Source organism: Bos taurus, chromosome 23 (genome assembly GCF_002263795.3).
Source record: "Bos taurus isolate L1 Dominette 01449 registration number 42190680 breed Hereford chromosome 23, ARS-UCD2.0, whole genome shotgun sequence".
Taxonomy (NCBI): domain Eukaryota; kingdom Metazoa; phylum Chordata; class Mammalia; order Artiodactyla; family Bovidae; genus Bos; species Bos taurus.
Window position 1 is genome coordinate 30,577,781 of NC_037350.1, and position 23,221 is coordinate 30,601,001.

At 42.8% G+C, this 23,221-nt stretch overlaps 2 protein-coding genes across 5 annotated transcripts in view; both read right to left on the reverse strand.

Moving 5' to 3' along the window:
- Window positions 1–3,697, reverse strand: part of LOC112443783 (zinc finger protein 239) — a 9,107-nt gene extending 5,410 nt beyond the window's left edge. The window contains exons 1-2 of one of the 4 annotated variants that reach the window (XM_024983930.2): window positions 3,430–3,697; window positions 507–642 (exon numbers count right to left, since the gene is read on the reverse strand). In XM_024983930.2, coding sequence (XP_024839698.1) covers window positions 507–642; window positions 3,430–3,468 — 175 coding nt within the window. In that variant the 5' untranslated portion in view covers window positions 3,469–3,697. Of the gene's footprint in view, window positions 1–492; window positions 643–1,397; window positions 2,961–3,000; window positions 3,110–3,429 lie in introns of those variants that run through there. The other 3 variants (XM_024983933.2, XM_024983932.2, XM_059880641.1) reach the window with 3 other exon arrangements.
- A 7,411-nt stretch (window positions 3,698–11,108) lies between these two features.
- On the reverse strand, window positions 11,109–21,440 carry ZNF165 (zinc finger protein 165). The gene is made up of 4 exons (NM_001191376.1): window positions 21,406–21,440; window positions 14,746–15,228; window positions 14,083–14,221; window positions 11,109–12,092 (listed from the first exon to the last, which is right to left on the reverse strand). The coding sequence occupies exons 2-4, from the start codon at window positions 15,154–15,156 to the stop codon at window positions 11,185–11,187; spliced, it is 1,458 nt and encodes a 485-aa protein (NP_001178305.1). The 5' UTR covers window positions 15,157–15,228; window positions 21,406–21,440; the 3' UTR covers window positions 11,109–11,184.
- Window positions 21,441–23,221: the final 1,781 nt, after the last annotated feature.

The following is a 23,221-nucleotide window of genomic DNA, read 5'->3' on the forward strand; positions in this document are numbered from 1 at the left end:
GGGCCCAGAGTAAAGGGCAGAATTTATAACCATGTAGAAATGATGCAGGGAAAAGTGGTTTGCTTTGTGTGACAAAGGTGCTAAATGGAGGAAAGGACAGCTTGGAGACAGTCACACTGGCCATCTTTCAAACCCACCAATTTCCTTCCCACTTGATTTTGCACATGCTCTTCTGGCCTATAATGCTTTCTACCTCTACTATTCACTTGGTTGATTCCTATTCCACTTTTAGGATTAGTTACTGTGTTATTTTCTTAAAGAGACCTCTGACTTCTCTCCCCATATACAATCTATCACAGCATAGTTATTTGTGTGGTTATTTGTTTAATGCCTCTGTCATCAGATTGTTGTAAGCTCCACGAAAACAGATCATGTCCACTTTGTTTATTACACCCAGTGCTTTGTACAGTGCCTGGAATATAACAGGTACTTAATATACATCTGCTGAATAATGAACAATTCTATGGTCTTCAGGGGAGCTATATGACCTACGTGTCAACACTAACCACAATCCTGTTGGTGTTGAGGGTCCTGAAGCTGGATTTCCATGGTGTGAGGCTGGAGATATGCTGCTTTCTTAGCTGGATCCAGAGGTACCGATGTCTCAGAAAGCACTTCCTGTGTCCAGGCGTGGGTTGAAACCTGAGGATAAGCAAGCTCATTTAGGCAACTGAAGGGCCCAAAGAGTAAATGATCCCCAGAGATCCCAAAAGGGACCAGCCTGGATGCCCACTTCCCAACTCTGTCCCCACTGAGCACAGGGCCCTTTCCTATCTGCTGGCCTGATTAATCTAACTTCCTCTCCAGATTTTCCAGCATAGCAACTGTCTCCTCCCCACTCTCTGGACTTCTGTATCCAGTCCTGCAGTTCCTCAGGCAGTATGGTTGAGCTGTGTCAGCACCACCAAGTCCAACGTCTGCTCCTTGGTGGGTATCTCAGGCCTTAACCACTCATAGCAGAATACCCAGAGCTGGCACAAGACCGCAAAGGGCCAAGGAGTCTCTTGGTAGCAGAACTATGGGAAGCGGTGGTGGAATAACTCCTGGTTGTTTTGGCTGCTCTCTTTTGGGCCAGATCTCTTATTCCCAGCATGCCCTTTTTTATTAGTTACTTCAAAGAGCCCTTACTGACTCTTCAGGAACCTCTAGAAGGAAAACAGTGGCCATTCTTGCTCCAATGGGCCAAGAGGAGGATTGTTGCTACAAGTGTTATCCTTTAGGGCACACTCCTGGGGTTACAGAAACCACAATTAAAAAGATAGGAAGGCTGATTCAACATTTGAGCTCACACACTAAGTTTAATCTTTCTGTTCTAGAAGAAAAAGGAAGCTCAACCCCAAATTAAAGAGAATTCAATAAAGAAAATGTAAAAAATAAAAGTTTAAGGCAATTCATACCTTTTTCTAAATAGGAGAAGGAATGTTTGTCAAGAGACAGCATTTTTGACAATACTGGGAATATTGTTGGATGCCTTATATCCTCCAAATAACAGCAAAACAATTAGTTGATATGACCAAGCTAAGTTTATTCTTATGAGAGATGGAGAGCACTTTGATAGTCTTGCTAGTACCTCCTAGGGGAGAAGGCAATGCAGAATATTTATGAGGTTTGGGGGGCTTACAGCAGATCTTTCAAGGCAGGATAAGGATTGGGCAAGGATAGTAATAAAGTAGTATAGGTGAAGATTTTCAGTTGAAGGTTTTGAAAAGTCTAAATCCTATATATTGAAAGTTGAAGTGTTTGACGTTCACATAAATGGACTGAGGGGCAAGTTGTTAAAACACATAATTATCAGCAACTCTTTTCGGGCAAGTAAAGTTATGTTGATAAAGAAACAGAATAGTGAAGTCACACTTAGGGAAGACAGTTGAATACTAAAATTATGTTAGTGTAGGTAGCAGGCTGTGTGGGTGTAGACGCTTTCAGTTTTTCATGTAATAGACTTAAGCAGGGCCTATGGGTTTAGGGAAATGTGGACTAACACTTGATTAGCATGGTGGGCAGTGATTAAGAGCATAGGCTGTGGATTCCAAAAGACCTCGGCTTGAATCCTGTCATGTTTTCTAATATGTGGTAGCTTAACATCTCCAAATTTTTCCCTTCTGTAAAAATACCTTAGAAGCTTTTAAACAATGTTTTATTTTGAAATGTTAAACTTAACTAAAAATTTTTCAAAAAAGGTACACAACGGTCCCTATAACCCTCATTCAGCTTCCCCTACCTAATATTAACATCTTATATAACCACAGCACAATTCCAAAACCAGAAAAATGTTACAATGCGATTAACTAAACAGCAGACCTTATTATATAGCGTCTTTTTGAGAATAAATTAAATTCAGTGCCTGGCACTTGGTAAGACCTCAGTTTAGAGTGCTGGAGTTACCACTGTGACTTGGTCACCCAGCCGCTGGCTCCAGGCATGACGCCTCGAGCTGAGGTACACTTCTAGGGTTCAGGACACATAACAGAGGACCACGCAAGGAGGCCCTCTAGTGCCTTCTCTGCACCTAGCATCTTTTACTCACTGGGCAGCTTTGGTAAACACCTCCACTTTCCCAGCCATAGGAGAAAGACTGTTTCAGGAATAACTCAAGATAAAGGATATGGATCCCGCTTACAAGTGTTGTCTTCTACTAGTTTAAATCTTCGAGCGAATAAGACAATATAGTAAGTTAACCAGCCAGACTACAAACCCCTTTCCAGTTTACCGCACCGGCACATCACGGTGGCCCAGCCTCGGAAAGTGTTGACTGTCTGTGTATCCTTTAAGCCACAAGGACCTGGCTGATCATAAAAGGCTTCCGGGAGTAGGCGGCCGAGTTGGACAAACGGATGGCCCCCATAGAACTCGTGTTAACATCAGTGAGCCAGAAGTCCGAGTCTTACAAACTTTCTGGAGCGCCGGCCGGCAGCGGGGCGGGCTCCTGTGGAGTCTCCGCCGGCACTTCCAGCGTCGGCAGAGCAAAGCAGTGACTCCCCCGACCCGCGCCCGACCGACCTGGGGGTCCCGCCGCGACGTCCGGCTGTCTTCCCGCCAGTCTTATCCCGGCCCAAGGGAGGCGGCCGCACTTACCGATCCTGCACCTCGGAGCCTCAGACCTGCCGCCAGCGGAAGTGCGTCCGCGAACCCTGCCCGGCCGTGCGCCCCCGCTTCCGGCGGCTTCGGAGGAAAGGTCCGAGCCCTTTAGTGTGGCCGAGACCCGCGCGAGTCTGCACATGGGGACACCCATGTCTGTGGCGTTTTGATTCATAACTCTCCTCCTCTTAAAAAGAGGATCTTAACGCCAGCTCCGCGGCTTTGAGTTCCTAGGCCCTGTCCTGTTCGGGGCGGCGGGCGGGGACATTCCCAGGCGTGCTTCCCCTCCGACCACCACTTCTCGGTTCCTATTCACTGACCCGAGTACTCGCGTCCTCCCTGCCAGCCTACCTCTCTCGACAGCATCCGCCACTCCGTCCCGACCTCCATCAACTTGAATATATTTACCAGGCAGACACAAAGCTCAACCAGAATGTGTCCGCAGCATTGCCATCAGCACAATCGCTCAGTCTTGACCCGCAAGGAGAGGAAAGGAAAGAAGGATTAAGGCTGATTGATGAATACAGTGTTGTTCGTTCAATTTACAACCCGGAAACAAGCAAAGAACAAAGTGATCTGCTCAAGTTTGCACAGCCAGGGACAGGATGCGCACCACGCATGCGTGACCCAGACCTGTCTTGGGATCCCTACAACGTGGCCACAGTGAGGGCTGCAAAGCCAGAGACCACTGCTGCTCAAATTAAAATGACAGTTTTCAGGCTTAATGTGTGACATTTAAAAATGAAGCTGTTACAGGGCTCTTTCAGCTGTATGCAATGTAATGTTGCTTAGGAGCTGTTCAGTACTATAATAGGCACCAGGAGTACAGCGAAAGTATATGAAGGAGATGGTTCTTGGCCTAAGAAGCTTACAGTCCAACTGGGGACACGGACTAGCTAGTGCTTAGAAACCTCTGATATGGAGTTGGGCAAGTTGTATTGGAATCCTATGTTCTCCGGATTATTAGCTGAACTTTAATAAACCCATTTCTTCTCAAATTAGAGATACTAGTAATTCGCAGGAGTACTGTTGTCAGGTTGGTTTCTTTCTCTGGACGGACTAAAGAGTTCAAAGCAACAGGCAAGTTACAGCTCAGTTCAGCTCAAGCAGATAGATGTTTTATTAGACACAAACTCTCAAAACACAGGAGCAGGTCGCCTCCACATACTCCTTATGTATTAGCTGTTCAGTCATGTCTGACTCTTTGCAACCCCATGGACTGTACCTGCCAGGCTCCTCTGTCTATGGAATTCTCCAGGCAAGAATAATGGAGTGAGTTGCCACTCCCTTCTCCAGGAGATCTCCCAGACCCAAGGATCTAACTCAGGAATCTGCACGGCAGGTAGATTCTCTACCATCTGTGCCATTAGGGAAGTGCATATTCCTTGGCTTCCCCTCTTTTGTATTTCCTGTCTCTTCTTTTGGTTATGCCCTGTGCAAAATAGGACTTGTACCTGCCACCAATCAATGAAAAGGAATGCAAATAGGCATATGCTCAAGGTCAATTGACATTTGCAAGTTATATAACAGTACATCTGTTTTATCTGTCTTCTCATAATTCAGTCTGTTATAATCAGATGTATATATGTGCAGAATATTTATGAACCCTTAATGGGCTGTATATTGTCACCCTCCTTATTTAACTTATATGCAGAGTACATCATGAGAAATGCTGGGCTGGAAGAAGCACAAGCTGGAATCAAGATTGCTGGGAGAAATATCAATAACCTCAGATATGCAGATGACACCACCCTTATGGCAGAAAGTGAAGAGGAACTCAAAAGCCTCTTGATGAAAGTGAAAGTGGAGAGTGAAAAAAATGGCTTAAAGCTCAACATTCAGAAAATGAAGATCATGGCATCTGGTCCCATCACTTCATGGCAAATCGATGGGGAAACAGTGGAAACAGTGTCAGACTTTATTTTTCTGGACTCCAAAACCACTGCAGATGGTGACTGCAGCCATGAAATTAAAAGATGCTTACTCGTTGGAAGGAAAGTTATGACCAATCTAGACGGCATATTAAAAAGCAGAGACATTACTTTGCCAACAAAAGTCCGTCTAGTCAAGGCTATGGTTTTCCCAGTCGTGATGTATGGATGTGAGAGTTGGACTGTGAAGAAAGCTGAGCGCTGAAGAATTGATGCTTTTGAACTGTGGTGTTGGAGAAGACTCTTGAGAGTCCCTTGTACTGCAAGGAGATCCAACCAGTCCATCCTAAAGATCATTCCTGGGTGTTCATTGGAAGAACTGATGTTGAAGCTGAAACTCCAGTACTTTGGCTACCTCAGGCAAAGAGTTGACTCATTGGAAAAGACCCTGATGCTGGAAAGGAATGAGGGCGGGAGGAGAAGGGGATGACAGAAGATGAGATGGCTGGATGGCATCACCAACTCGATGGGCATGAGTTTTGGTGAACTCCCGGAGTTGGTGATGGACAGGGAGCCCTGGCGTGCTGCGATTCATGGGGCCCCAAAGAGTCGGACAGGACTGAGCCACTGAAATGAACTGAACTGAACTGAATGGGCCCCTAACTGCATAAAGTTTCTCAAGGAAGTCTTTATGGTTAGTTTGTATCCACTGTATACCTAGGGCACTGTGCAGGAATTGGAAAAATCTCTGTGGTTATTTTGTAGCATATCTGGAGCTCTCCTGGGTGTGTCTGGGAAGGGGTTTAGAGGTCTCTACAGGATACTTAACTGAACTGAACAGGATACTAGTTTGTATCCTTTTCAGCAAGGGCAACCCTCCTGTCACGAATTAGGAAATATTACACTGCAATGTTACAATGCAACATGTAGTAACATGCTGTTTTCATAAGAATTACAATAAAAACCATTTAGTAATTTGATTTCTTACCTTTAGGCAAGAATCCTTATTATTTTATTCTAGGCAGTGAGTGAGTGAACTCCTTGAAACTACCGGAAAAAAGTCAGACTCTTCATTTTTGTTATTCCTGCACCCTTGTCTTAAACAGAGTGGCAATTCATTTGTTGCACAATAAAGTTTAATTGTTGTGAGTGGCACAGAGAATGAGTGCTTCAAAACTTCTTTGGTAGACAACACAAAAGGTTTCTTTAAGAAAATTAGGACCCCAGGGAGAGAACAGAATCTTCTGGAAAAATCCAACAGCTGATGGGCTGTAACTTGTACAGAATGCTTCCACTCTGCAGGCTTTTTCAGTTGGTAAATGGAGTAGGAAATAAGTGTTGAGGGGAAATTTTTTCTTTCTACATTTCTAAGTTCTTTGGTTGGTCTTATACTTGACATAAAACATTCTCAGGAGAAAAATCAAATTTTGTATGTATAGGAGCCCTGAAAATAAGAGGGGTTTATATGCCATCCTGACTTAATGAATGGAATAGGGGTCTGGGCTTCAAAGGGCAGGAGGGTAATTTACAGGATAAGAAAAGCAGATGTTTGGTAACTCGGTGTTTGCTGTGCCATATATATATAGGTCTTTCAGATTTAAAAACTCATCTCTGGTAATAACTCTTTTTTTTTTTTTTTTTTTAGCATAAGCTCCCTATCTAAATTCTTCCAAGTAGTTAAGGGAGAGGTAAAAGTATTTCCTGAGTCTTCCAGGTTGATAGATTTCAACTCAAAATAATTCACATTCCAAAGTGGCACAGGAGAAGGCAATGGCAACCCACTCCAGTACTCTTGCCTAGAGAATCCCATGGACAGAGGAGCCTGGTAGGCTACAGTCCATGGGGTCACTAAGAGTCGGACATGACTGAGCGACTTCACTTTCACTTTTCACTTTCATGTATTGGAGAAGGAAATGGAAACCCACTCCAGTGTTCTTGCCTGGAGAATCCCAGGTACAGGGGAGCCTGGTGGGCTGCCGTCTATGGGGTCGCACAGTGTCGGACATGACTGAAGCGACTTAGCAGCAGCAGCAAAGTGGCACATTTCAGAGTAGTCTTGTTCTCTCGTTCATACTCACTTTGAGTCTTGCTGAATTCCCACAAATTATGGGTCCACTGGAATTCTGTGCTCATGGGGGATTACAAATGCTACATGTGAATGGGGGCAAATCCTCTGCTCAGGCACATGCTCTGTTGTCCTACAAGTTAAAAGATAAAGTTAAGAATTTCAAGACTGTGACAACAGGGCATTAAACCAAGCTCATGACTTTCTGAAAGCAGGATATTTCTGAGCTCTAAGGCACTGTGTGACTGCATAAGTCAGCTTTGAAGCTAGTACCACACATCTAGCAGACACAGTGGGGAACCTTACAAGGGAGAAAATTGTGGAGCAGGCTTCAAAGAGATGGGTGACAAATGTGGGAAAAATTTCACCTGGAATTCACAGGTTCTGGTTACAGCCTGGAAACAAGATATGGTAGGATTGTGATAGACTTAATGAATGAACTAGAGTTAATACCGTTGAAAGACATCTTAGAGAACAATTCCCAGGGCACAGAATAGAGAAAGAGTGAACACAGTCTTATTCCATCCTCAAGAGGAAGTAAAAACACAGTGACTATCATATCCAGTCAGGGTGAGTAGAGACTTGCATTCTGCAACCTGCTTCCATGGTAGTATGGATGCTTCTCTCTCTGGCTAGGACTTTCATTCCCTCATGTTCCCCTATTTAATCACACTTGCGGTCCTGTTTCATCAGGTTCTTTCTTTAAATCCTCCAATATGATCACTGGCTCCTTGTCATCCTTTGGCTGATGTTCTGACATCCAGGCCTGGTGCTCCTGGGGCAGGCTGATTAGGAACTGCTCCAGCAGTAGCAGCTCCAGGATCTGTTCCCTGGTGTGGCATCATTCATTGATGGCAAAGTTTCCAGAGTTGGTTCAGAGCCTCACAGTGTTAAGGTGCCTCCAGGTAACAGAAATGCCTAAAGTTCTGACTAGCAGCTACCTCCTGGTTGTTACATTTCCTCCCATGTTGCCTATATTCATGGCCCCGAGTGTTGCCCTCTTCTTTCACTGTTGGAGACTTTTCTGTTCCCTTTGATATTTAATAGAGAAGACTGCAGCCAATGCAGCTTCTCTTATTGCACAGGCTCTAGGGCATATAGGCCTCAGTAGCTGTAGCATGTAGGATTGGTAGTTGTGGGGCACAGGCTTAGTTGTTCCGTGGCATGTGGGACCTTCCCAGACCAGGGATTGAACTGGTGTCTCTTGCATTGCAAGGTGGATTCTTAACCACAGGACCATCAGGGAAGCCCTGGTGCCATTTCTAAGGTGAAATACATCATTATTAATTTAGAGAAATGCCTACTGAAATCTTTAGCTGAGGTGAAAGACTAGTCATCTTGAAAACTACCGAATGAACCACTAAAATGTTAATTCAGTGAACCATTAAAATGTAAATTCAAAAGGAAAACTGACAATTCTGGTGAACTGTCACATGTGACAGAAAGCATAAACTAGGTAAGACAGACACTACAACTTGTAATATGGAAACAATGTGAAGCTTGGCCACAAGTGATGAGATTAAAAATACCAAATCAAGCATGTTGATGTTCTTCACTACAAATAAATCTACAGATAAGATTTCTGATCATGATCAGTAAGTGATCAAATTATGTCCAGATGTTTGCTAGCAACATAAACAGGTCTGCATGCTTGTGTGTGAATACACACTCCCCACTGACAAGGTGCCTCTGCCAACATCACTGGAAGACAGAACTTCCTATAGCCGTTGCTGGAGGGAGAGGAGGACAGAAGCAAAGGAGGAGGGTCTTCTTTCCTTCCTCTCCCAGGAGCCTCTGCACGTGTGCATGTGTGTATGTGTGTGTGTGTGTGTGCGTGTGTGTGTATGTGTGTGTGATTTGGGGTGGTGGGTGGGAAAGCGGCTGTGTATTCAAAGTTTTGGCCCCTACCTACAGCTGCTGGCCTCATCTCAAAGCATCTTATAGCAGCCCTGAGGGAAGTTAAACCTTGGGAAACAGGCTCTTACCCCTTTCCAGGCCTGGGCCTGGCAAGCCCGCCAGAAGCCTGCTAACCCTGGGCACAGTGGCTACTGCCTGGCCTCTGTAGGAAGAAGCTCTTGGTGGTTGTTTCCTGGGGCCTCCAGGGCAAAGTCAGCCCAGCCTACCAGGTCCCCACTGCCACCATGATTTTGAAATGTATCACCAATTAGTCTTCTAAAAGGATGATATAGAAACCCCTTCCCCCCAGCTTTGAAGTTGTGTTGCTATGCGGCAAGACTTTTGGGATCATAGTTCCCTGACCAGTGACTGAATGAGGCTGCCCCAAGTGACAGCACCCAGCCCTAACCACTGGACAGCCAGGTAATCCCCCAGTACTGTATTTTCTGATTTTATATCCATAGTCATATTGTCATTGACATAGTCAAGGTTAAGAACTAGGGCTCTGGAATAATATATATGTTTATATCCTGCTTCCACTGTTTACTATGTATTCCTGTGTCTGCTACTTTACAGCTCAGTTTTCTCAACTATAAAATGGGAAATAAAATAGAAAATATAACCACATGTACAGTCATGTGATAGGATGCATCAGCCTAGTGCCTGTAAAAAGAAATTATGAGTTCAACATTACCTTAAAACAAAATACTGGGTTATCTAGATCCTATAGTTCAAGGTCATTGAAACACAATTGCCATTCTTATAAAGCCTCTTTATGGAAAATTTTGTTCTTTAGATTATCATATTTCTAACGTAAAGGTTCTGTTTCTAGTTAGTTTTCATATAAAAACATGAAATTTAATATTTAGACCTCAAATGTTTTTATTTCTCACATTAGTGAAAAGGTACCTCATCAAACAGGTAAAATAAGTAAAGCAGGATTCACCTTTATATCCTGAAATCATTGATAGAGCTCCAACTTGTTGCAGATTCCTCTCCACTCTTTTCTCAGATACCAACCCTTTCTATACTCTCCTCCCGGGCTTTTCTGGAGAGAGCAGCTAGCTGCAATGAAATAGTTTCAGGACTTAGTTTTGTAGTACTAACTTCCTCAGCCCTCTTCCACAGTTGTTAGTAGCCAGAAAACCCTATTTCTGCCAAGAGAGCTCCCCAGAACTACACTATCCTCCCACTCCAGGAAGGTGCCCCAAACCTCCACAGCATGGCAGTAAAGTCCTGGTTATGCTACTGTGTATGTCCTCCAAATTCGAAGGTTTAGTTCAATTTGAGCACCTTTCCTTACCTCTAACCCCAGCTCTTGCCTAATTTGTTTCTACTCCCTCCCTGTCTTCCTTCAATCTCAGGATTATGGCCTCTGTCCTCCAAATTCGAAGGTTTAGTTCAATTTGAGCACCTTTCCTTACCTCTAACCCCAGCTCTTGCCTAATTTGTTTCTACTTCCTCCCTGTCTTCCTTCAATCTCAGGATTATGGCCTCTTGCTTTAAGTGCTCTTCTGGTTGTGTGCTTCGTGGCATGACCGCTGGACATAGAGTCTGGCTTACATATTGGAATGCCACCATTGCATACCTCCTCGTTTTTGACATGACTAATTTAGTTTTGTTGTATCTTCATTTTTTAAAGGAATACTTTAAAAGCACTGTTCTGCAGTACCTTGCTCAAACTATTCCACTTTGAGGCTTGGCCTACCTCTTCTCATGGAGAATCATTAACTAGAGTTAATGATAACGATCAGGCTCTCTTTACCTGAATCTTCTTTCCCCCACACTGTAATTCTGGTTATTTCCCAAGAGTCCTCTTTTTCTATTTTCATTGCCATAGACAAACTAATTTATTTGTTATTGTTTTGTCTCTAAGTTGTATTTGACCCTTTTGCGACCCCATGTACACTAGCCCACCACACTCCGCTATCCATGGGATTTCCCAGGTAAGAATACTGGAATGGGTTGCCATTTCCTTCTCCAGGGGATCTTCCTGACCCAGAGATTGAACCTGTGTCTCCTGCACTGGCAGAAAGATTCTTTATTACTGAGCCACCAGGGAAGCCTGACTTATTTATTAGCCTCCCCCAAATTTTGCTCTTCTGGTTTGACTTTAGCAAGCAGACACATGGCAGTAAAGATTATATGCAGAACAGCAAGCTGAAAATGAGAGAGAAAATAAAGAGATACTGGTCTTTCAGTCATTCATCTCAACTGATATTTATTATTTACTCAATATTTTTCCTGTTCTATTTCCTTATGAATTTAAGTTCTTTACATGAATAGGTTTTCCCTCTTGTGAATTCTCTGATGTTGACTAAGGTGTGAGCTCTGACTGAAGGCTCTTCCACACTCACTGCATTCATAGGGTTTCTCTCCAGTGTGGGTTCTCAAGTGTCGAATAAGGTGTGAGCTCACTCTGAAGGTTTTCCCACATTCACTACATTCATAGGGTTTCTCCCTGGTATGAATTCTCTGATGCAGGATAAGATGTGAGTTCAGGCTGAATGCTCTCCCACATTCTTTGCATTCAAAGGGTCTCTCCCCAGTGTGAATCCTCTGGTGTCTAATAAGATCTGAGCTCCCCCCAAAGCCTTTTCCACACTCATTACATTCATAGGGTCTCTCTCCAGTGTGGATTCTCTGATGCCTAATGAGCTTTGAGCTGTGTCTGAAAGCTTTTCCACACTCATTACACTGATGGGTCTTCTCGCCAGTGAAAACTGCTGCATGTTTAATAAGGTTTGGGTTCTTGAGAGACTTCCCATATGGGTGAATTTTTTCTCCAGCATAAATTCTCTGATGCTTAATAAAATCTGAATTCCATTTGAAACTTTGGTCACAGGTACTGTGTTTACAAGATTTTTGGTGTGTAAATTCATTTGAGTTCAGATTTAAGTTTCTCTCACAGCCATCATGGCTTATTATTTCACCTCTAAGTGTATTTTTGTGGGTGAGGATTTTACTGAAAGCAGCATCCTGAGCAGATGATGATTTCTGAGACTCCCCTGAGTCTTTTTCCTGCTGCCTCTTTATCTTGCCTGCAGACTTACAGATGTCTTGAGGCTCAGCAGATCCTTCTGACACAAATTCTGAAATTCTTCCTGATACAATTTTCTGCGATTCCATTTTCTCATAAATGTCCAGCTTTGGCATGGATTCACTGTTTTCACTCTTGTTATCTAAAAAAATGATGAAAAAATAAAGAGGAAAATACCTGTTTGCTGAACTAAAAGAAGGTAAAACTTTGAGATACACCCAAGATAGTGACAATAATCATAGGAGCCAAATAATCATAGTTACATAGTAGCCATTATTTGGCTACTCTAAAAACGTGACCTTTCAAATGAGAGGAGTGATGGATGAGGATAGAAGAGAAAGAAAAATTGGTAAAAGCATATGTATGCAGTAGTTGGCAGAGAGAGGAAACAGACATGTGAGACGAGCAGACAACAGTAGAGAAGGCCAGGAAGAGGATCATCACCAGCAAGAATGGAGGTGGGGGGAACAAAGTAAGGAGAACTATGAAATGTGACTGAGAAGGATCTTGGGGAACTTTAGGTCTATATTTCTACTGTTAGAGGGTGAAAGGGAGGCACCATATTAAAGAAGGTATATGAGGACATAGATGCATAGAGAAAAATAAAATTATAAAGACTCTGAGGTATGCATATGTGGTGGGGAAAACCTCCATCCATCTATTATCCAATCCATCTTTCCATTTCTTCTTCATCTTTCATGGATAGTCAAATTCTTTCATTTCTGCTAAATGTCCCCTATATACCTCCCTTTCTTTACATTTCTGTTACTCCAGAACCTCACCACTTCCGATTCAGATAACTGTAACAGCCTCCTTTTGTTTCACTCAGAGCTGTTCTTCCTCGTTAATTGCTAAGTTGCTTCAGTCGTGTCCAACTCTGTACGACCCCATAGATGGCAGCCCACCAGGCTCCCCCGTCCCTGGGATTCTCCAGGCAAGAACACTGGAGTGGGTTGCCATTTCCTTCTCCAATGCAGGAAAGTGAAAAGTGAAAGTGAAGTTGCTCAGTCGTGTCTGACTCTAGCGACCCCATGGACTGCAGCCTACCAGGCTCCTCCGTCCATGGGATTTTCCAGGCAAAAGTACTGGAGTGGGGTGCCATTGCCTTCTCCGGCTATTCTTCCTAGTCATCCTAAATACCCTCACCAGACTAATCATCACTAAACCTTGTCATTCTTACACCCTACTTAGAAATCCTAATCTCCTCTACAACACATCTGAGCTCTTCAGACTCATTTATGATCTAGTTCTCACAAATCCTACCTTCTAGCTCATCAATCTATACTGTACTCATGACTCTATATTAAACCGTATTAAACTGGAATTAAAGCTGCCCCTCTTTTTATAGGGTTTCCTTTGTCTAGAATAAGCTAGGATAGGAGAAGGGGTTAGGCAGTACTGGTCTTAGGATGGGAAAATTTACAGTTTTAGATGAGATGGATGGAAATGTTTCCAGAACAAACTCGAAAGCAGAAATTGGGTAATCTTAAAAATTACTGTAATTTATTCTTAGGTTTATTTTTGGGACCATATGCACCTAAAGTGATACTGAGTCCTTGAACCTTTTAAACAATGAGTTTTAGAACAGCAAAGAGGAGTCTATGGAGGTAGTCAGCTCAAGTATGGCCAACTTTCTATAAAAGCATGAGGGCTTCATGAAACCAAAAGTAAAATAAAAAGGCAATAATATGGATCTTGTTTTATGTATCTGTGAATTATATTCTATTTATGAGTGTATCATCACATATTTGTCTTTTTTCCTATCATTATATCTGCTTTCCTATTAACATGTTTATTTCTATGCATGTGTTTCTTTCACTTTTGCTTCTTTTTTCATTCCCTGACGTTTTCTCAACCCATTCATTTTCTTTCCGTTAATTAGCTCATAACATGAAAACATCTCATGTTTTAGAAATATTCTAAAAGAACAAATGAAAAAGGAGACATTCTGGATAAAAAACAAAGTTCTCTCTTATTTTGGATAGCCAATGACACAAAAGGAAAAGAGTTCTCTATTTCTTATTAAGTAATAAAGGAAAGGACCATCTACAGTTACTAAAAATAGTCTGAGAAGGGAGGTTTACTGTCCTAGCACTTCAGGGACATGCACCACATAGAGTATTGCTCCTTACCACAGTCCAGTAGCAGCTGGGGTTCTGAAGAACCATGAAGGGCCGTGGTGTCCACTGGCTGGAACGGGACACTAAGTGCTGGCCCAGGAGATGCCACTTTTCTCCTGAATGGTTCTTGTCCATGTCCACAGACTGGAATCTGAGAAAAACAAAGTACATTTGGGCTTATGAGAGAATCCCAGTTGGAATTAAACATCTTCCCAAACCAAAGAAAATCTTGCAGAGTTATACAAAACTGGGGAAGGAAGAATTAAGTCTGCCTCAATTGTAAAAGGTACCATAGTACCTAGCAGAGAGGGAAGGAGCCATAAATAAACACTAAACTAAATAAGAGTTCCTACAAAGCTCACTTTGGGAGCCTGGTGCCTCAGATGGTAAAGGGTCTGCCTGCAATGCAGGAGACCCGGGTTCAATCTCTGGGTTGGAAGATCCCCTGGAGAAGGAAATGGCAACCCACTCCAGTACCCTTGCCTGGAAAACCCCATGGACAGAAGAGCCTGATAGGCTACAGTTCATGGGGTCGCAAAGAGTCGGACACAACTGAGGGACTTCACTTTCACTTCTTTTTCATAAAGCTCACTAGATATTCAGTCTCAGGTCCTTTTCTCCCTATGTGGGACTCCATCCATCCTGGAGGTCTTAGATCCCCCAACCCCTTTGTACCTGGAGTACAGCTTCATCAGTGCCTCTCTCTAAATCTTCCAGTAGGGTCACTGCTTCCTCTCCACTCTCTGGATAACGTTCACGCACCCAAGCCTGCAGATCCCCTGGCAGGATAGCCAGGAACTGTTCCAGAATTAGCAGCTCCAGGATCTGCTCCTTGGTCTGGGTTTCTGGCTTCAGCCACTGACAGCAGAGCTGCCGGAGCTGGCTCAGTGCGTCTCGGGGCCCGGGAGAATCCTGGTAGCAGAACTGCCGGAACAGCCGCCGGCAGAGCTCCTGCCTGAGGGGATCATTCCTCTGTAAGCAAGCACCCTGCCTCCAGACAAAATCTTCCTCTTCCATCTTCACTATCAGAAGTCCTTCATCCTCCTGAAGGTTCTGAGCTGTAGCTTTCTTTGATTCAGTTGCCATCTTGAAATAAACTGTATTATCAGAATCCCGCTTCTGCTCTGTGAAGAGCCTTTTTTAGTTTTAAGAACTCTCCTGAGGGATTAAAAAGATTACTATTACTGTTCAGGAAGACAAAAGATCACATCATAGAAACAGTCATTCTCCATTATACAAAAATTGGCTGGGCATTTAAAAGCACTGAAATACCTGTTTTGTGGACTTACAACTGTTACATAATTTCCACCTAAAACCAGCTTAAAATTTAATTTTAAAAATAAGATAATTTAAATTACAGACATTAAATATAAGACAGTATAAATATAAGGCAACTTTGTCACATGCAATTAAATTATATATTACTCATAAAGAAAATAACCATCAAAAAAGAGAAAAATGACAGAAGTGCTCAGTAAGTTGGGGATGGAAAACAGCACAGTAGGTTTCAATGGTCAGCAAAAGCTTAATTAAAAAACTAACTTCTGATGAATGGATAGAATTTGACTAGGATGTTGGGAGAGAGAAACAGGAAATTACAAGCAAGGAACACCTTGAACAACTGGTTAATGGTAGGAACACAAGTGGGAAGGCAAAATGTCAGTAGGTTTGCATAAATAAATTATAGAGACAAAGGTTCTGTTGAAGGAAGCTTCAAATGTCAAGCTCATGAATTCAGTTTATCTTTTACGCACTGGGGAGCCAGTGAAAGCTTCTGAGCAGAATGGCCTGATAAATGCTGTTTGTGGAGATAAATATATTGTTCATCTTTAGGATGGACCATAATAGGACAGAAATATAAAGAGGCAACTGCCCTCAAAGTGTGGGGAAAACACAGGCTTAGAATGTTATAATTATTCAGAACACTGAACTAGGATTACTAAGACATTTCTTAAATAATAAAAATCAGGCAACTTTCCTTAAAGGCCGAGGTTAACTATTTCAGTGTAATGAGCTTCTTCTCTCAAGTTCTTAGATAAATCTGTTTCCTTTTGTCTCAACAATTCTCTCTGCCTTCTGAGTTTAATGGCTCAGTCCATGTCCTAGATATTGAGGCCTATTAGATTACCAATAAAGCATAATAAACTGCACCAAGACCTGCTTATCAATCTTTTGTGAATCTTATCATTAGATATCAGTTCCTCAAGTCCTAGCAGCACTTGGGAATGGTCTGTTTTGCATCTGAACTGAAAAACTGAATAAAGTAATTCAGAAGTGAAGCCCTAGTGAAAGGCAAATATCCATCTTTCAGGTCCTTCTACTAAACATTTCACCAAGCTGACTACTGATTGTTGCACAAACATATACTTTATTAAGACCTTATAACGGCAAAGCATTGGGCTAGAAGTTATATGGCAGTGATTTCTAAGAAAGTCTGAATTCAGAACCGGGCTCACTGCCTGTCATGTGAGAACTTTGTTAGAAACAGATTCCTTGGCCTTCTGCCTATGGTGATGCTGATCTGGTTAATACGGGATATGCCAGGATTTTCTGTATTCTGATGTACAGATATAAGGAATTTTAAAAATAGTGTTTGAGTTTCCAAGGAGTTTGCAAAAGAGTTGGAAAGAAATGACACAAAACACATATGGATATGCAACATTTAAATAACAAAACCTGCTTCACATGACACACACTGAAAATGTTTGATAAATGTTGAAAGCTGATGTACTGAACAGATTGTATGGTAGAGACACTGAATAGCTTAATAGTTCTGAGGTAGAGGGAGAATGTGTGTGTACGTGTGCAAATATTTCCTACAGGTAGTGGGGCTTAACCTGTAACAATAAAGGATAAGAAAAATCCAGAAAGGCAAAAAGGAAGGGAGAGTAAAGAGCTGAGAAAGTGTGAATGAACAGCAGATTGATAGTGAGACCAGCTTACAGGGTGTAACTGGAGTGACTAAGAATTCTAAAACCTCTGAGAAAGAATTCATTAACTTGACTTTGAGTTCTAGGTTCCTAACACATAACATCTGTGGATAGAACACATATCATCTTGTATTATTTTCAATGTTTTTTTATGGATTGGAGCCCCATGAAGTGAAGGACCATGCATTATTAATATTTATTCTTAAGTTCTCACTTTTGTTGATTTATTGGATAAAAGGGGAAATTAAGAAGTTTGAGTTTCCTATTGCTTTGTATATTGCATATTTTAGATGCTAATGAGACGTCCACTTAGAAAAACATTTCCAAAAGATATTAAGAGATTTAATGGAAAGAAGTTAGGAATGGAAATACAAGTTTAGATAAGATCCATGGAAAGGGAAGTTAAACATAAAAATTGAGGATAATTCTCCGAGAGTATGAAATGAAGCTCACAGGCTCAGACTGAATCTTGGAAAACAAGAGTCTGAGTGGGTGTAAACGAGGTAAAAATTTAGCAATGACAGAGGAGGAAAGTGGGAGTGGGGTTTGGAGCTATGATGTATGTTTCAATTCTTATTAATTTATTGGGACATTCTTTTGATATAGAGAGCTAATTTAACTTCTTGTTATGTTTTCTAGACGTGTTAACTGTTTACCAGCTAGTGCTGGATCATCAAAAAAGGAAAAGAGTTCCAGAAAAACATCTATTTCTGCTTTACTGACTATGCCAAAGCCTTTAACTGTGTGGATCACAATAAACTGTGGAAAATTCTGAAAGAGATGGGAATACCAGACCACCTGACCTGCCTCTTGAGAAACTTATATGCAGGTAGGGAAGCAACAGTTAGAACTGGACATGGAACAACAGACTGGTTCCAAATAGGAAAAGAAGTACGTCAAGGCTGTATATGGTCACCCTGCTTATTTAACTTCTATGCAGAGTACATCATGAGAAATGCTCAGCTGGAAGAAGTACAAGCTGGTATCAAGATTGCTGGGAGAAATATCAATAACCTCAGATATGCAGATGACACCACCCTTATGGCAGAAAGTGAAGAAGAACTAAAAAGCCTCTTGATGAAAGTGAAAGAGGAGAGTGAAAAAGTTGGCTTAAAGCTCAACATTCAGAAAATGAAGATCATGGCATCTGGTCCCATCACTTCATGGCAAATCGATGGGGAAACAGTGGAAACAGTGTCAGACTTTATTTTTTTGGGCTCCAAAATCACTGCAGATGATGACTGCAGCCATGAAATTAAAAGACGCTTATTCCTTGGAAGGAAAGTTATGACCAACCTAGATAGCATATTCAAAAGCGGAGATATTACTTTGCCAATAATGGTCTGTCTAGTCAAGGTTATGGTTTTTCCAGTGGTCATGTATGGATGTGAGAGTTGGACTGTGAAGAAAGCTGAGGGCCGAAGAATTGATGCTTTTGAACTGTGGTGTTGGAGAAGACTCTTGAGAGTCCCTTGGACTGCAAGGAGGTCCAACCAGTCCATCCTAAAGGAGATCAGTCCTGGGTGTTCACTGGAAGGACTGATGCTAAAGCTGAAACTCCAATACTTTGGCCACCTCATGCGAAAAGTTGACTCATTGGAAAAGACCCTGATGCTGGGAGGGATTAGGGGCAGGAGGAGAAGGGGATGACAGAAGATGAGATGGCTGGCTGGCATCACCGACTCGATGGACACGAGTTTGAGTGAACTCTGGGAGTTGGTGATGGACAGGGAGGCCTGGTGTGCTGTGATTCATGGGGTCGCAAAGAGTCGGACACGACGGAGCAACTGAACTGAACTGGCCTAATACTTTATGGGCATTATCTCATTCTACAACATATGTTACCCCTTCAGATAGCTGAAAGTTTTGTCTTCAGATGTTTAATCACTTCTTATCCACTTAAAACAGCCCACAACTCTAGATAAAAATAATCTAATTTGCAAGGATTTTATATATTCTCCCTAAAGCTGGGTTTCAAATGTCTTAATAACCTCAAACTAGTAAACATTTTTTGAGCATCTAGTGCTTTACAATCACTGTGTAGGAGGAGCGTTACAAAGAGTAGCTAAGCAAGTTCAGTTCACTTCAGTTGCTCAGTCGTGTCCGACTCTTTGCGACCCCATGAATCACAGCACACCAGGCCTCCCTGTCCATCACCAACTCCCAGAGTTCACCAAACTCATGTCCACCGAGCCGGTGATGCCAGCCAGCTATCTCATCCTCTGTCTTCCCCTTTTCCTCATGCCCCCAATCCCTCCCAGCATCAGTCTTTTCCAATGAGTCAACTCTTCACATGAGGTGGCCAAAGTATTGGAGTTTCAGCCTTAGCATCACTCCTTCCAAAGAACACTCAGGACTGATTTCCTTTAGAATGGACTGGGTAAATCTCCTTGCAGTCCAAGGGACTCTCAAGAGTCTTCTCCAATACCACAGCTCAAAAGCATCAATTCTTAGGTGCTCAGCTTTCTTCACAGTCCAACTCTAACATCCATACATGACTACTGGAAAAACCATAGCCTTGACTAGATGGACTATGTATGTTATATGTTGTATGTATGTTTGTATGTTGGCAAAGTAATCTGCTTTTGAATATGCTATCTAGGTTGGTCATAACTTTCCTTCCAAGGAGTAAGCGTCTTTTAATTTCATGGCTGCAATCACCATCTGCAGTGATTTTGGAGCCCCCCAAAATAAAGTCTGATACTGTTTCCACTGTTTCCCCATCGATTTGCCATGAAGTGATGGGACCAGATGCCATGATCTTTGTTTTCTGAATGTTGAGCTTTAAGCCAACTTTTTCACTCTCCTCTTTCACTTTTTTTTTTTTTCCCTCTTTGACTTTCATCAAGAGGCTTTTTAATTTTTCTTCACTTTCTGCCATAAGGGTGGTGTCATCTGCATATCTGAGGTTATTGGTATTTCTCCCGGCAATCTGGATGCCAGTTTGTACTTCTTCCAGTCCAGCGTTTCTCATGATGTACTCTGCATAGAAGTTAAATAAGCAGGGTGACCATATATAGCCTTAACGTTCTCCTTTTCCTATTTGGAACCAGTCTGTTGTTCCATGTCCAGTTCTAACTGTTGCTTCCTGACCTGCATATAGGTTTCTCAAGAGGCAGGTCAGGTGGTCTGGTATTCCCATCTCTTTCAGAATTTTCCACAGTTTATTGTGATCCATACAGTTAAAGGCTTTGGCATAGTCAATAAAGCAGAAATAGATGGGAACTACCCCACGCCCGAGGTCAGGGGCGGCAGCCTAGAGGAGCTAAGTAAATATATAAACAAATATTACAACAGAGTAAGGAGTAATTTAGGCTTCCCTGGTGGCTCAGACGGTAAAGTGTCTGCCTGCCCTGCCGGACACCCGGGTTCGTTCTGGGTTGGGAAGATCCCCTGGAGAAGGAAATGGCAACCCACTTCAGTACTCTTGCCTGGAAAATTCCGTGAACTGAGGAGCCTGGTACGATACAGTCCATGGGGTCGCTAAGAGTCGGACACGACTGACTGACTTCACTTCAAGGAGTAATTAGTTACATTGGAGGTTTGGTAAAGAGAGTAAGGAGTAATTAGTTACGTTGGAGAACTGGTAAAGTGGAGGTTTCCTGCTGGATGAATAGTAGGTTCTTGTTGGATGGGTAGCTTCCGGGTGTGTACGATGAGTTATAAGTATGAGGTGTGGGGGGCTATACCTCCAGTAGAGGTCACAGAGTGGAACAGGGGATTCACAGTGCGTAATGACGAAGGCTCTCACAGCCCCTTATGTTTCTCACACTGAGGCACTTTCCGGTCTTCCAACTAACTTTCCTGTTTTGCTGTCTGGTCTCTCATTCGAAAACGCGATACTCGTTTCAATATTAGTTTCTAGGCATCCCCAGCACACAGGAAATGCACAGGAAATACTAAATATTTACTGTGTGAATAAATTTCTTGAGGATGCCGGAGCTGTCCCACTTTTCGTACAAAAAGGCGGGTTACTTCTCCCAGAAGGAGAGCAGGAGTCTGGGGCGGACCCTGGGACAGTTTCTTCTGGCAGAACGCAGTCGACCCGAGACAGATGCCACCCTTCCCCGCCTCGCCCAACTGGGTCAGGCCACTTCTTTTCCCAGTGACCCCAAAATCTCAGCCAGCCGGAAGGCCCGCAGTCCCCCAGACCACGCCTTCGCAGCGCTCAACGATGACGTCACGCGCGGCGGGGTAACTATGGAAACCCCTATCCATTCCAGATATAGGCCGGCGCAAACGCTTTCCCAACGCCAAACCTAGTTCCACATTTCCTCGGGATTCCTCTAAGGTCCCAGGCCCAGAGTGTCACAGGGCTGTTGCAATCCCGAAGGAAACATGATAGGGACTGGGTGTTTAAAGGAGACAAAGGACCGGACACCTGGGTCCCCAGACCCGGACTCACCTCTTCCACAGGGCTGGTTCCGATCGGACACTTCCGGTGGAAGGACGGCGCTGCACGACTTCTCAAGGCTTCCTTTCACAGAGACTTTTGAGGCTGCGCAGAAGGGGACGGGCTGACTTTGGACTGCACTTCCCAGAAGCCTTCGGGTATCCTCAGAGTCTGGGACTCCATTTCCCAGGCGTCTTCGCCAGTCTTGGAGCTCTCGGAGCTTGGAGGGGATGTTTTTTCTCCTTTCTGTAGCAGTAAGCTTGCCTTTACATCTCATGTGAGCCTCATCCTTAACTTTTTAATGGGCCCATTTCAGTCTCAGTTCAGTTCAGTCGCTCAGTCGTGTCCGACTCTTTGCGACCCCATGAACCGCAGCACGCCAGGCCTCCCTGTCCATAACTAAGGAGTCTACCCAAACCCATGTCCATTGAGTCTGTGATGCCCCATCCAACCATCTCATCCTCTGTCGTCCCCTTCTCCTCCTGCCCTCAATCTTTCCCAGCATCAGGGTCTTTTCGTATGAGTCAGCTCTTCGCATTAGGTGGCCAAAGTATTGGAGTTTCAGCTTTAGCATCAGTCCTTCCAATGAATACCCAGGACTGATCTCCTTTAGGACATTTCAGTCTAGACCCCGAAATGAAAGCTCACGCAGCAGGGAAACGGTTCAAACGGTTCAAACTTTGGATTTACAGGAAACCTTTTTTCCGAATCCGTGTTTTATCCCCCCGGGTGCAACGCAGATACATCAAGTCTATAAGAACTAGAATATGACAGTAACTTAACTTATACAACAACTCTTTCTCTTGTTTCCTTCTGTATCTCCTGTGATCTGAGTTAATCACTATTACAAATTTTGTGTCTAGTCTCAGTGAACTCCGGGAGTTGGTGATGGACAGGGAGGCCTGGCGTGCTGCGATTCATGGGGTCGCAGAGAGTCGGACACGACTGAGCGACTGATCTGATCTGATTTATTGAAAAGATAGTTCTGTTTGGTGCATACTCATGAACGAAAAGTATATGCTTTTAATTTTAGTTGGTTTTGATCTAAAAGGCATTGTCTCAAAGATACTCTGATATTTGTTTCTTTTCATTCAATATGTTATTAAGATATAACCATATTGTTGAGTTAAAGTCACATTCATTACTATATAATATTCCAGTTGTGAGGATAGCATTGTGTGTGTATATATATATATATTTAAATCAGAATATGGCTATGACAATAGTAACAAGTTTGTTTTATTTTTTAGATTTTACATGTGTGATATATACAGATGTATATTTTGCATACATATTATATATTATCTTTCTCTGATAAAAGATATATATTATCTTTCTCTGTCTGACTTATTTTGCTAGCATAGTTCTCTCCAAGTCTATCTACCTTACTGCAAATGATAAAAAAATTTCATTCTTTTCTATGGTTGAGTAGTATTCCATTGTATTTGTATAGTCTTTATATATTTATCTATTGATGTGCACTTAGAAAGCATCACTACAAACAAAGCTAGTGGAGGTGATGGAATTCCAGTTGAACTATTCCACATCCTGAAAGATGATGCTGTGAAAGTGCTGCACTCCATATGCCAGCAAATTTGGAAAACTCAGCAGTGGCCACAGGACTGGAAAAGGTCAGTTTTCATTCCCATCCCAAAGAAAGGCAATGCCAAAGAATGCTCAAACTACTGCACAATTGCACTCATCTCACATGCTAGTAAAGTAATGCTCAAAATTCTCCAAGTCAGGCTGCAGCAATACGTGAACCGTGAATTTCCTGATGTTCAAGCTGGTTTTAGAAAAGGCAGAGGAACCAGAGATCAAATTGCCA